The sequence below is a fragment of the Scomber scombrus genome, chromosome 23 (assembly GCF_963691925.1).
Source record: "Scomber scombrus chromosome 23, fScoSco1.1, whole genome shotgun sequence".
Lineage (NCBI taxonomy): Eukaryota > Metazoa > Chordata > Actinopteri > Scombriformes > Scombridae > Scomber > Scomber scombrus.
In genome coordinates this window covers 23,246,327-23,260,801 of record NC_084992.1, presented here as the reverse complement: position 1 = coordinate 23,260,801, position 14,475 = coordinate 23,246,327, and the positions used below count along the sequence as shown (strand labels likewise).

The 14,475-nt window shown below is 36.0% G+C and overlaps 1 protein-coding gene across 1 annotated transcript in view; it reads left to right on the top strand.

The window, feature by feature from the left end:
- Positions 1-12,190: 12,190 nt before the first annotated feature.
- acox3 (acyl-CoA oxidase 3, pristanoyl) overlaps positions 12,191-14,475 on the top strand; it is a 28,777-nt gene continuing 26,492 nt past the window's right edge. The window contains exons 1-2 of the mRNA XM_062444311.1: positions 12,191-12,300; positions 13,857-14,038. Of these exons, the coding sequence (XP_062300295.1) occupies positions 13,916-14,038 (123 nt within the window). The 5' untranslated portion in view covers positions 12,191-12,300; positions 13,857-13,915. The remainder of the gene's footprint in view (positions 12,301-13,856; positions 14,039-14,475) is intronic.

Genomic DNA, 14,475 nt, shown 5'->3' with positions numbered 1-14,475 from the left:
GTGGAGATCTACTAAAGGTTTCTTCCAAAAGATATTCCCTCATGTGGTCTATAGATGATGATGGTAGACAGCACTGTCTGACATGTGGCTCCAAAATCTCCAATAGGAGTTCAGTTTTTTTGAGATATGGTTACTGTGAAGGCCAAAGCATATGATTCAAAGCATTCAGTGAGCCCTTGTGCCCTGTATGGAAGCATCTGTTTGTCCACTTTTTTTCCTTTGATCACCTGTCTTTACATGAAACTCTATAACAACACTAACCATTCTTTACACTATGTTAACCAGTTAGCTGTGAAACTAACCTATGATTCATATTTTAAAGTTGGGCTCCATTTTTACACCAGGCTATCTGCATGGCTATAGGGATGGCAGTGTTGGTCGATATGTTGGTCAGACTGAAATATCTCGACTATTGGATGGATTGTCATGACATTTGGTAGGGATATTCATGCCCCCCCCCCCCAAAAGAGGATGAATCCTAATGATTTTGGTGTTCCTTCAAAGTTTATATCACAACATCTATGACATGGGTTAGCATGAAATTTGGTACAAACTCATGTCGCTCTCAGGTTGAATCATGACTTTGATGATCCTTTGACTTTTCATCTAGCACCACCATCAGGTCAATATTTCAGTTTATGACTAAATATCTACAAGACTGAGGACATTCCTATCAGCTGTCATTTTTTATTAAGTACTAATTAGCTTATAATAGCATTTAGCTCAAAACATCGTTGTGCCTAAGTACAGCCTCCCAAACGGCTTGTGTCACTGTAGACTTGTCTTGTTGCTTTGGCTAGTGGCCATGGTATAAGCACAAGAACAGACACTGATATGTCACCATTTAGAAAATGACAAACCTGGTGGATGTAAAGGCATTCCATGTCACATTCTTTGCCCTCCGCCATATTCATAGTCCTTTATTTTCTTATACCCCGATGCATCATCACTTACAAATATAACCTCTGCTAGAGTCATCATGGCAGGGTAAAACATTTTCTTAAATTTCTCTAGTGATTAGTTTCCCCTGTGTATGGTATTTATAATCTTTACACTCTGTAAATCTCCCTTTAAATGCCCATGTAGAGGGTGTGACACAGGACCATTAGTCTGAGCCAGTCAGGAATATCTTTTTGGAAAAACACCTCAGTTTGTATAGAACTATTTTACCTCCCCGTTGCCTTGACCAGCTTTTATCTCAACTTTGACCACTTTCTTCTTCTGGTATGCAATTTTCTAGCTATGAAGTCGAGGGCCTGTTTTTTGAGGAAAGATAAATGATGAGTGAAATTAAATAGACATCCTTTTTTTTAAATGATTAATATTTTAGGAAGGACCTAATAGAGTGACCACAATCCACAACATATTCCAGGGAATATAACAAAGGAAGACGACAATTATGTTAGCCTATTGTTTGTAACCAAAGAAGGTCACCACTCATCTACACAGATGCCCTATTATTTGCTGCCAGGAGTGAATGTGAAGATATCAGAGGCTGGAGCAGCCATGGGTGTAATTATTTTTTACGTTTTGTTTTCTTGTGTTCACAGATCCCTTTTTGTGATCCACACTCAACGATCTTTGTTTTCTCGTGGTCAGTCATCAATTTGTTGTTGTGGCATAACATACATGTAACCCAGACTGTGTTCTCATGAATTTGATTTGATAATCCTGTATAATCAGCTAACATAAGTTGGGACTGTCACCAAAATTTGACATTTACTGACATTGACCATAAAAGTGTCTGTAATATACCTTATTATATTTAAAATATATTTCACAGTCTGTACTTGCTAGTGAATAATTAGACTACTTTCACTGAACACTCCCTACCATAGTATTCATAATAGTAATACTAGTGGTTCATTTTCCAGTTTTAGGAAACAGTTTGTATACAGTATAGTGACCTTGCGTCAGCTGATCTTAGATCATTCCCATCAATCCATTTTCCACCACTTATCTAGGTCCAGGTCACAATGGCAAAATGCTAAGCAAGGTAGCCTGAAGACATACCTTTCATTAGCCACGTCCTCATGCTTCTCCTGGGGGATCCAAGAAATTCCCCAGTCTGATGGGATTTGTAATTCCATCAGCATGTCCTGGGTGTGCCACAGGATCTTCTCCCTCCTGGGAACCCTCTAAAGGGAATGATCCTGATCAGTTGCCCAAACCATCTCAATTGGCTACCTGTGATGTGAAGAAGCAGCAGTTCCACTCTGAGTTACTTTAAGATGTTAGAGTTCCTCAGCTTTTCTCTAAGGTTGAGTCCAGACATCCTGTTAAAGAAAAGCATTTCGGATGCTTGTATTGCATGATCTCATTCTTTTGGTCATTACCCAAGGTTCATGACCATAGGTGAGGGTTGTAAAACAGATCAACTAGTAAATTACACCATGACCTTTACAGTCTGGTATAGTGTCCACATTGCAGTTGATGTAATCTGTCTGTTGATATTGCATTCCATGTTACCCTCATTCGTGAATTAGACCCCAAGAGACTTGAATTTCTTGACTTAGGGCAGTTACTCTCTCTCAACCTCAGGCAAACAATGACCATCATGACTATAGGTGAAGGCTGTAATGTAATGTGTTAACCAGTAAATAGAGAGCTTGTCTTTTAGACTCAGCTCCCTCTTCACTACAGTTCATTACAGCATCTGCACTGCCCGTCAATCTTGCATTCCATGTTACCCTCACTTCTTAACAAGACCTGAAGAAACGTTGGTTTCTTGTTGGCAGCTATTTACTCCTGACAGAGTGAGCAATCCATCATTTACAAATTGTCAGTTTTTGTCTGATGATCATGAAACGTTTGATAGGTTATGTTCAATTTGTGATCACGAGATAACAAAGCTTGTACATGAGATACATTTTTCTTGTGATTTCAAGAAAACAACTAGAAAAAAACAATCAACTTAACCCTGTGCTCTACTTCCTTCTGTATGGAGATGTCTCGGAAGATAAAAATTTCCAAAGCCTTTATCCAGTGATGAAGAAATGTACATATGCAGCCACTCTCCACCCCCAAACACACACAAATATTACCGGTCAGTATAGTTAACTCTAACCGAGTGAGTAATACTATGTAGAATTAGCTTGATATTTTCCTCATAATCAAATAAACCCTTTTTTAAGTTTCACGTAACCCTAACCTTGATATAGCAAGTAATGGTGTCCACAGATTATGATAAATACACATTAACTTATTTTATGTTGTGTGGTCATAATAATATGTAATACATGTAATTACTGTACATTGTGCTGAAAAAACCTCTGGAGATTCTGTGATGCCAGAGTGATGACTTACTGTTAACATTTGAATGGCCAAAAAAGGTTATGGTAGTCTCATTCTGAGGAAACCAAAAGTGGCCGGTCTTGAATTTATCTCAGAAAACCTGTTAATCCATCACTGATCATCTCACTTTTTAAAAAATAAAACTCTATTTTCAATGTGCACTCAATACGCTCTGTTGCCACTTCACTTTTAGTACCATTTCAGCGTGCTCTGCTTGCTTGAGTCCAGATAGCTGTTGCTACACACTAGGCAACACAAACTACAGATCTACTGTTTGTCCATTCATCTCAATAGTTTTTAAATTTCTGGTATTTTTGAGGGATAAATAATAGTTTTCTTTCCCATTCACAAATCAACAATCCCTTGTAAAACTTGTTTAAAGCTCGTTTATCCATCTAGAGGTCTCAGTATGCTTCTAATGAAGTATGTTGTTTTGTCTGACCACATCTCAAGGGAAAAATGTTTGGAGCTGCTCTGAGTAGCCACCATCAAACGCAGGGCAAAATACCTTTGCAGTCTGGATGGATGGATGGATCTTACAAATGGAGATAACAGTGAACACTTACAGATAATAACATAGTTAAACTAGTGGTATCCAACCCTGCTCCTGGAGAGCTACTGTCCTGCATGTTATAGGAAGCTCTCCAATCTAACACACCGGATTTTAATTAATGAACTCATTATCAAACCCTTGACAAGCTTCAGCTGCTTGATAACGAGTTGATAATAAGTATCAGGTATGTTAGAGTGGTGGAGATACCTAAGATACCTAGCTCTCCAGCAGCAGGGTTGGTTACCATGGCGTTAAACAATTCAGCAAGAAATGAGTTTAAAGATTGATTGATTGATTGATGAATATGGACTTTGTCAATTACGTTCCATGTAGGGCTGTCATTTGAGTTTTGTTAAAAATGCTTTTTTTTTTTTTTTGCTGCTTCTCTGATAAACTTGATTAGAACATATGAAACAACCCTATTGAGTAAGCCTTTATTTTGCCTTTTTCAACAGAATTGTAATAGTCCAAACTGTTTGGCTACTACTTACTTACTGTAAGCATTTGACGCCTAGACACGAAAAGGAACATTTTCAAAGTTTTACCAACCCTTACTCTTGACATCAGTCTACATTTCAAGTGTTATTTGTATCAACAAACTTCTTCTAAATAGATTTTGCCCATCTTTTGAAGCATTCCTTTATTTTCATTTTACACCACTTCAGTAGAATTGACCCAGTCATCATCACTTGAAAGAAAGCATCTCTTGGATGCTTTTAGCATGGCCTATCAAGAGCATTTCCATTCCAAACTATTTGGCTTTGACATGCAAATAAATCTTTGCCATGTTAATGATCCAAATTGTTTATGACATATAGAATTTGTACATGCTTGGAAATATTCACAATTCCTTTCAACACCACCTGCAATGGTGACTTCTAGAAACTTCTGAATTCTATAACTTCAAGTGCTTCACTCATTGATCAAAAGAAAGGTTTCTGCCACGTGAGTTCTGCAGATTGAGATCAATCCAACATATGTTGTTTGATGAATCCCATTTTAAATGTGTTAAAACACCTACTGTATGTACATGTTGTGTAAAAAAAAAGAATAGAGCATTCAACCTAAAGATCAATAGTTGTACAGTTTTAGCAGCTGTTGATGCGCTCCTGCTAGACCCCCAGGGTGTCATTTGTATTAGGACATTACATCAATGACATCACCTAGCCAGTGGATCAACCTATTTCATTACCATTTGAAATAAGGCATACTATTTAAAATGTTTCATAAGTTGTGACTCATACTTTAATTATGTATTAATCATTTGATAAATGCTTTTAGATCAACAATAAGCCATTTATAGAAATAGAGGATATCATATATATATTAGCCCTTCTTAACCTCAATGGCTTTAATAAAAACAAGTGAAGAATGAAACATGCTTCACTGTTCACTGTATACATGAGCAAACAGGTTTGGGTGTTGTTTCTTTACAGTTATTATAGCAGCCGCGTGTCCTATAAATATTTGGCAAGTTGAAAAAATACTGACACTTAACATATTAAGTGAAATGTTCAGTGACGAAGCATTTCTCACCAAAATATCCAATCTTGTAGTACAATATCAGCTGGTAGTAACTAGAGCATTATTATACTGGATGGTTTTCATTTAATACTGAAAAAAAACCCTAACCACATGCAGGACTGAGGATGTGTGTTTATTACACCTGACATCAACCCTGACTTCCTCCCTCTAACTTCAGAGTGATATATACATGTAGTAGCCTACTTTATTCATTCAAAGAAATATAACCTGTTAACATAATCTAGGGAATGGAAACCAAATTTGTTAGCATATAAATGTAATTTCTAGCAGACATTGTTGCCGACGGATACCCACAACATCCTTCTATACATTAATCAGCAGAGATGATTAATGCCACCTTTAGTGCCATGATTTTCTTACTTTTCCTTACTTACCTTACTTACCTTTCCTAAAATGACAAGTTGCAATCCATATTTTTTTTGCCATGCAGCACGCTACTTGCTATCTTGCAGTGATGAGCGAAAAGTGGTGAATGCCACTTCAGTGGGTCTTCACTATAAGGGTTTTATCACAATAAGTCGCTTAGTTGCAACTTCTAAAACTTAACATTATTGTCAAAGAAAATATTGTTTAGGGTTAGGAGTTAATGCTACCATACAGCTAGCAAGGGCACATAATAATAACCACAGAGGATGCATTTGATGATGAGGAAAATAAAATGTTAGAGGTTAAATAAAAAGTATGTATCATGCTTAGAAATCAATTGTCTGGTGTTTCCAGGTTTCCAGAGAGCTGGATAGCTGTGCTTTACACCACTTTACAGGACATGTAATGCACAAATATCCAGTATGTCCAGAAGATATAGCACTGCTGGTTAGAAAGAGCTGGATTTTATACATAGTATTTCTTCACTGGAATTGGATGCATTGTGTGTTTGAGGGATGCTTGATGAAGTGCCAAATTTCAGGTCTGCTAAATGTCTATTTGTCAATTTAGCTTTTAAAAATTTTACAAAAAGCAGCAAATTTCTAGTGTTTTTATTCTCAACACAATCTTTAGTTGAAATTTGATCTAAGTTAAATGTCTCTTTTTTTCTAGTGCAGTAGCCCCACAGCACACGAACAAAAGTCAAAGGTGATATCATCAGTGGTTGAATTACTGACTCTGTTTTTTTTGGTTACTTGTGATGATTGTATACTTTGTATACAAGTGAATAAAATCCTCACACACTCATTGTGCTGCAAACCCTGTAAGTATTATAGGGTTAAGTATTATATTAATGTATGTTTTATGAATTACTGTACAAGCCATTGAGTTAGTTGATAAAGCAGCATGCACTTTAGTTGTCTTTGGCAATAATAGGTAAGCTCCCATCTCCTGTAAAGTAGCATCAACTTCAGTGAAAGAAAATGTTCTTGTCAAGCATCTTGATGTTCAGAAACAATTATGCAGTTTCACGTGAAATAAGCCTTTTTCTGTCAGTTTGACAATGTTTCTTCAAAGCTGAACCATTTCACAAAAGACACGTAGAGCAGTCTGTACATCAGTTTGAGTGAAATCAAAAGATATATTTTATCCTCAGAACAGACTAACAACCATAGAATTAACAGATTGAGATGTTGAAACAGCTGGGTTCTGATGCTGGTTCGGATTAGTTAAAGGGAAACTTCCAGACCCTATTTTCACATCATTTTGTTTCTAAGTGCAAAATCAGCCAACTGTTAAGCCATGACTTTGAACATCTTTAAATAACACCAAGCTACTCTCCTCTCTTCTACTGTCATTAAGCAAAGTTCGACTTACAACTTAACTGAGATTTCAGGAGACTTGGTTAGACACAATAACAAATCGAGTAGATCATAGTAAAAGTTAAGAAAAGTCGTTTCATTTCTCTGTACAATCCTTTCCATAATGTCAAACACCCATGATAACAATCTGAGCCTGTCAGTGGCAAAAACAAGTACTCTTAGTGGACGGATATAGACATCGCAGCCCATTTCGTGGCTACAGGCTGAAGCACTAGACACAATAAGATGGGAAAATAGGGTCCAGGTTGAAACATACCACATTTCCCTTTAAACAAAGAGATACAAAGTAACTAATGACATTTAGAATACTAGTTTTTAAGTACTTAATGTGAGCATTTCCATTTTGTGAAACCTTATACTTTTACATGTCAGAGGAAATACTGTCCTTTTTTCTCCACTACATTAACCTGACAGCTGTAGTTACTTTAAAGACTAACCTTGTTACATGCAAATTATAAATAAGATGCACTGCTAGAGTTTAGACTAGCCAGTGTGATGATAGAAATGTGTAGGCTTCAAAGACTATTTTATTTTAATATGCACTCAGTGATGCAAAATCTCTATCTCTGTACATTAAATCTTTCTCTGTGCTTGATTTGTAGTGATTGCTTCATCATGGCTTTATTGGTAATGCCTTGGACCTCCACTAGGGGGAACAAGAACAAACTTTCCTCATTTACTGTGTTTTAAGTAAAGACGAACAACGAGTCTGTGTTTTCTTTCACATTATTCTCCTCCTTTTAAAGGAATCATTCAGCATTTTTGGAAATATACTCATTTGCTTTTTTTTCATGGAGTTAGCAGAGAATTGACATCAGTTTTAGTCGGTGCCTTAAAGAATATTTTCCTTTATTGTGAAATATGCTTATAGGCTGTCTTCTGAGATAATCAATGTCAATCTCATCTCTGTTCTATCTTCAGGACGTGGTTAGCCTAGCTTAGCATAAAGAGGCATGGGGAAACAGCTAGCCTAGCCCTGTCCAAATTTAAAAATAGGCATATTTCTCAATAATGTTGAACTATTCCTTGAAGGTTTTAACACCAGCTGTATATGGAGATGTTTACAGTATAACACATAGGTGTCAATGGAACAGTTAACTTCTGAATGCAGTATAATTCCATTGTGGTACTTGTAGCTTTACCTAAATAAAGTCATTCTGTGACTATATCTATCATAGTTATATTATTATTGTTTGATATGAAAGTATTTTTGTAGGAAAAGACCTCAACAGTAACAACACTTGGATTGTTGTACAGTGGTAATAGTATTTGTAGAAAGTAAAAGAGTTTCTCAAATCCTGTCCAACACACAATAACATTTAGATTTTTTTACTACAACGGTTGCAGTATAAATATATCCACACAATTGATCAGAGTAGCAAAGCTTCTCAGTAACATGTTTTTGGGTATTGTGGTAACATTTTACTTCAAAGTTCCCTTATTCTACATTTCAGAGTTTATAAAACACTAAAATGTACTTACAAGCAGATATAAGAACATTTTAGTTTTTAATATGCACAGTATATGTCTACAATTATAACATCTTCTATGAAGACACTACTGTCATTCATTTATTCACTTATGGGTGCTTACAGGAGGGGTTATAGTTGTTGACAATTACATCTGCAAACAACTACATTACATTATGTTAGAAACCATTTATGAAATGCGTATATTCTGCTTTTTAAATGCTAAATATGAGGACTAGAAGATGTATTAACTGTAGGTAAATACATATATACAATGTGTTGACCCTGTGAGAGTAATGACAGGAGGCTGTACTCTGCCAGGGACAAGTTGGGTCTTCTGTATGGAGAGAAATGAGTCTCAATATAAGTGACACATGTGTAAACATGTTTAACATTTATTCATATTGGGGAGTATTTGTAAGATCCATTATTCATTCACAAATGATTATTTTCAATAAAATAATATTTGCATTATTTTATTCAGGGATCATATAACATTCATCACTATATTGAGACTAATGTCTCTCCATACTTTTGGTACACGTCTTGAGCAGTGATTCAAACATAAGAGAGCACATGGACTTCTTGTTTTGTCTGAATGAAAGAACATTGTAATGGCTGCTAGAAGCAGTTGGACTTATTGACTTGAGATTGTGCTGAAAATATTTAAGAACAAAATAAAATATACATTTATTTATGAGAAACTATTGTCTAGTCTAAGACTTTCTGCCATAGTTTGACAAAGGAAATGACATGCCAGTGGTAACACTGAAAACTGAGGGCTGAAATGCACAGTGTACAGGGCAGAGGTACTGATACTCTAGAGATGCACTCTGTGGGAAGGTCTGGAGAGATGAGTCCTGACCAGAGCCTGCAACACAAAGCAAGTTCAACTTACTCTGGCTCTTTTTGTCTTCACAAAGCCTATCAGTGATCCTTCTAACAGGTACAGTATCACAAAGCTGATTATCAGCTCATTTAACACAGCTGGATTTACTGATCCAGCTGTGTGTGCATTCATGTGAACAAGGTACAAGTTTTCAATTCAAACAGCATCATTAGAACATGTGATGTTTAAAGGTGAGCTTATTGTGCCAGTAAGAAGTGATACTCAGTGAGGGCAAAGATATACAATATAAGAATCTAGAAATCTAGAAACATTTAAGACAATAATAATAATATTAATAAAAATATAATAAAAAGATTTATTTATTTTCCATAGGTACATTTTGTTGTTTTTTTGCCTTATGATGAAAAAATGCATGGATATAAATAATATAAATATAATATATATGTATATAATATAATATTTTGCTGCCAAAGCATGGAGGAAAAGATCAGATAAAAATGCCTAAAGTACATGAATGAATGCTTGGTATGACAGATGTGATAATGTAGGAGACATTAACTATACCAGTGTAATTATGTCTGTTTATAATTTGCAGCCTATATCAAGTTTATCACAGGTGATAATTAGTGCAGATTAGTGTGGTAAGTGAAATCTATGTATGAAACAGGTGCAACAGACCATCTAATCATGCATGTGTGACGGGGAGATCTTACTGTTTTTTACCATTTGCACATGCTCACAGCAGCCATGTCCAAAAAAAGAGCCAGTCATCTTATCATCACAGGTTTTGTTTTCAATATAAAAGTTAGTTTGCTGTAAACCAAAATCTTCATGAAACAGGAACATCACCCACAACAGTGAACACTGGCTGAATATCTACTCATCAAAGTGTGTCAAAAACAAGCTGAGTGGCTAAGTGCAGGTCAGGTATCACCCAGTATAATCTCACCTGGATAATTGCAATCATTTGGAGCACACACAACTTGGGTTGGAGCACTGCTAAGGCCATCTTCTTCTGGATAATGGCCATCACCATATCCATCATCATCCTGAAAGGAAAGAGAAGTTCCAGGTGAGTGCTTACAACCTGTATTGATGTTTGAGTTGTTTGTTTGTAACAGCATTGTACTGTGTATGTGTCAGTGTTAGTGTTAGTGCTACTTTGAGGATTATAATGTATTGCATTCAAGTCCTTATTGAGTGTGTTGACATTCTATCGATTTCTACGTTTACATAGTAACTGTGTTTGAAGTTAAATAAATTTTCCTGGATTAATAATAATTGAAATTAGGAATAATGATGTGATACAATTATTATTTAATCACATCAGAATTGTGATTATGATTAGATTAAAGAGTACGGTCTAGACCTGCTCTATGTGCCTTGAGATGACTTTTGTTGTGATTCGGTGCTTTATAAATAAAGATTGATTGATTGATGTCTACATAATATCCTTTATTATAATTTCTCTTCTGGTATCAGATCAACTAGTTCAGCTATTCCTTAATAAAAGATTGGACTTGAACTCCTGCCTTTGCTCATCTGTCCTAACAGACAAGCCACTGAGTTGGTAATATTCCTGGAATCAGACTATCCCTAATATTCTTCAGCCTGAATACTGACTCCTGTATTAATGCCATAAGAAGGTTTAGTGTGTTGTTTGACATCAGACAGTGGCACACATTTCATTGGAGCAGAGGGAGAGTTCAGAGATTCAAAGTGCTCTCCTGTAAAAAAAAAAAAAAAAAAAAAAAAAAAAAAAGGCAGTGATTGAACGTTTAACCCCCCTGCAACATCAATGTTTAGACGACAAAAGCCTTCATAGCATCCATGAAGTAGTGGCCATTCCCAATGACTGCCCCATAACCAAGGTTTCTGATGATGTCAGTGACTTGGAAGCTCTCACTCTATAATATATATCCTTTCGCTCAAAGGGAAACCTATTATTACCCATGGACTCTTTCAAGAAAATATAAGTAGAAAACGGTAGAAGGCTGGTAATATGGTGATATCTGCAGTGAAGCCAGCCCCACTGAAGATGGGGCTGTCTCTGCTGTTATTGGAGTAGCTATATTAATATTCAGGTCTGAGGTGATGCTGCAGTTACCTCCTTTGGCCTATGGGGGGCACATGCTGATTTACATCTGCAGGTCTGACACCATATGAAAAAGGTCATGGTGCAAAAATAAAATAAAACAAACAAACACAAAAACTAAGTGAGAGAGAAATGGTCATTTTCACTCACAGTCAAGTGTACAGTAGATTTTGTAAGAGACGTAATGACGCCTCCTCTTCCTTTATTCACGACCACCAGTCAATAAAACACAGGTATTATCACTGCACGGTTATTCTGTTATTGCATGTATAGTTCATTGCTTTTCATTTGATTCTAGTGTTAGTTGAAGTGACTAAATATAAATAAACTGAACCGGAAATGGGATAGTTGATGCTGCTGTTGGACTTCCAGTGTACCTCGTAGACCTTCAGAATAAAACAGCTGTCTTCTTTAGTAGTTTTAACGTTAAACGTTGTGCAGTAATGTAGTTATAAATCATCTTACCACCTCAATAAAAATACATGTTATTAATTGAGTTCATAAAAACACTATAAGGTGAGTAATTTGTAACTGAAGTGTTTATATTTAGTTAACACGTGCAGGATGGCGCTTTTATTGTGACGCCTTCAAACAGGAAGTGGTGTTATTGTTGTTGGGGGTGGAAAATAAGGCAGCTGGAAGTGTACCTGGAATACATCCAGCTGTTCACAGGTCATTGTGATAACTGTGTGGTAGAGAGCAGAGCGACAGAGACAGTAAGAGGACAGAGTGAGAGGAGAAGTGAGGTAGGACACGACTACATTATTACGTCATGTGGTAGAGGTGACAGAACAGCACGCAGCTCACTTTAACTGAAGGTTTAACAGTAACGTTAGCACTACTACAGAGTGTGTGACAGTGAGACAGCTGCTCGGTGTAACAGACTCAGTGTTTTTGAATGTACACATGCAGGCTTGAACTTTGCTCTGTATTGATGGCAGCTCAACTACAAAGGTTACTGTGAGTGAAGTGTGTCAGCTTGGATCTGTGACTGAGTGAATATTCAAACTCCATTCATCTCATATACTGCAGCTGGGGTATTGGCACAAGTTTTAGTTGAGATATCTAACATGTCAAATATCTGGACATATAAAAGTGAAATGATGTGCATTACCAGATACTGAGAGGTACCACTCATATTTGTATTTTGGGTGAACAGACCCTTTAGAGAATAGGTAGTAGGAGAAGATGCATGCCTTAAGAACATTGTCCACCTACTGAAAACACACAAGGTGTTTGAATGTTATTAGAGTGTGTACAATGTTAGTTGAGGTACCAACAGACTCTATTTAACAATCACAAGTTCCCAGAAACCAACATTTTATCCTCAAAACAAAATAAAAGCTGATACTGAATATTAGGGGCCGATGCTCATACGGATATCAGGGAGTAAAAAAATTCCAATATGGATATATTAGCCGATATTGTAGTATTTACAGATTATATACATTAACACATTTTTTTGTAATGATCCTTCAAATGTAATGAAGGTATGATATTGTACAGTTTGACAAATCATTTTATTATATTTATTGCACTAAAACAGTCAACTTCTCTGGGAATTTAATAATTAGAATTAGCTATAAATGGGCTAATAAAAACATGCGAAACAAATGATAAAAAAACCCCTATATATATATATATATATATATATAAACTTTAAATAAGGAAAAGGGTCAAATATGCATAAAATGCTGCCTGTATAACTAAATAAATAAATAAATATATGTGTTTATATATATATATATATATGTGTGTGTGTGTGTGTTTGTGTGTGTGTGTATCCGCACTTATCAGACAACCTATTCACTGATACCGATATATCTGTGGTAGGTCAATATCGGTCGATAATATCAGGCTGTACTTCAAACTGTTTTTTTTTGGGTGATTTGCTGCTTTTCTCAGCTTTATATCATTATTTATTAAATATTATTGTATTTTGGAATACTGGTTTGATGACCAGAGAAGTTGTAACCAGTTGGTGATTTATTTTTTGTTATTGGACCCCAGTGTTTAGTTAAACAATATCTGCTAGATCTTACTAGATGTTTTAATTCGCATCTCATATAAAGAAATATAAGAGTGACTGAATTTGCCTCTGTGAATGACTAATCAAACAGTAGAGTTGTTGCATTCCTAAACCATTTTGCTGTTATTTCCCAGTGTTTATGATATAAGCCAAAGTATCTGAGCCAGCATTCATCATTTGCTACCTCAAAATATGCTACAAACACAGTCAGTCCTAATGAGGTATTGATGTTTGACACTCTCTCTGTTAATGATCTCCCTTATTTCTTCTCAGACAGAACATAGTGCCTTACCCTCCTGCATGGTGAACCTCTCCAGTCTGAACACAAGAACATGAATATGGATAAAGTGGCTGACCTCCCCAGCGGCCCGCTGGATATCTACAGGCAAAAAACTTCTTTCAACTGGAAGGAAATGCTGTGCTTTATAGAAGGAGAGGAAACGTTGGCATTCAAGGTAACATAAGGAGGAGCCTACAAAACATAACATACATACAGTAAATACATCAATGTGACAGTTGACACAGTTGATGTCCAGCCAGTGTGACCATTGTCAGAAGTTTTAGTACATTTGTATTAGTAGATATTATAGTGATGAGTTCTAGTTTCCGTCATTTGTATTTTGAAGTATTGGACAATGGAACAATCAAAATGCAGAAATAATGCTTCTTTTTATGTGTAGGCTTTATGTGTGTAGGCTAATAACCTTGGTAACAGTTATAATGTCACAAGTATTAAATAGCTTAAATGTCTTAGTGATAGACTATTTACAAAATCACTTTGAGGACTTTACATTAGCTAAAAAGCTGAAGTTCAGTGTTCATTCTTTAGTTTGAACACAGCAGTTGAGAAAACAGTCTCATGGATTTGGACCATTTAGTAGCTGCTTTCAAA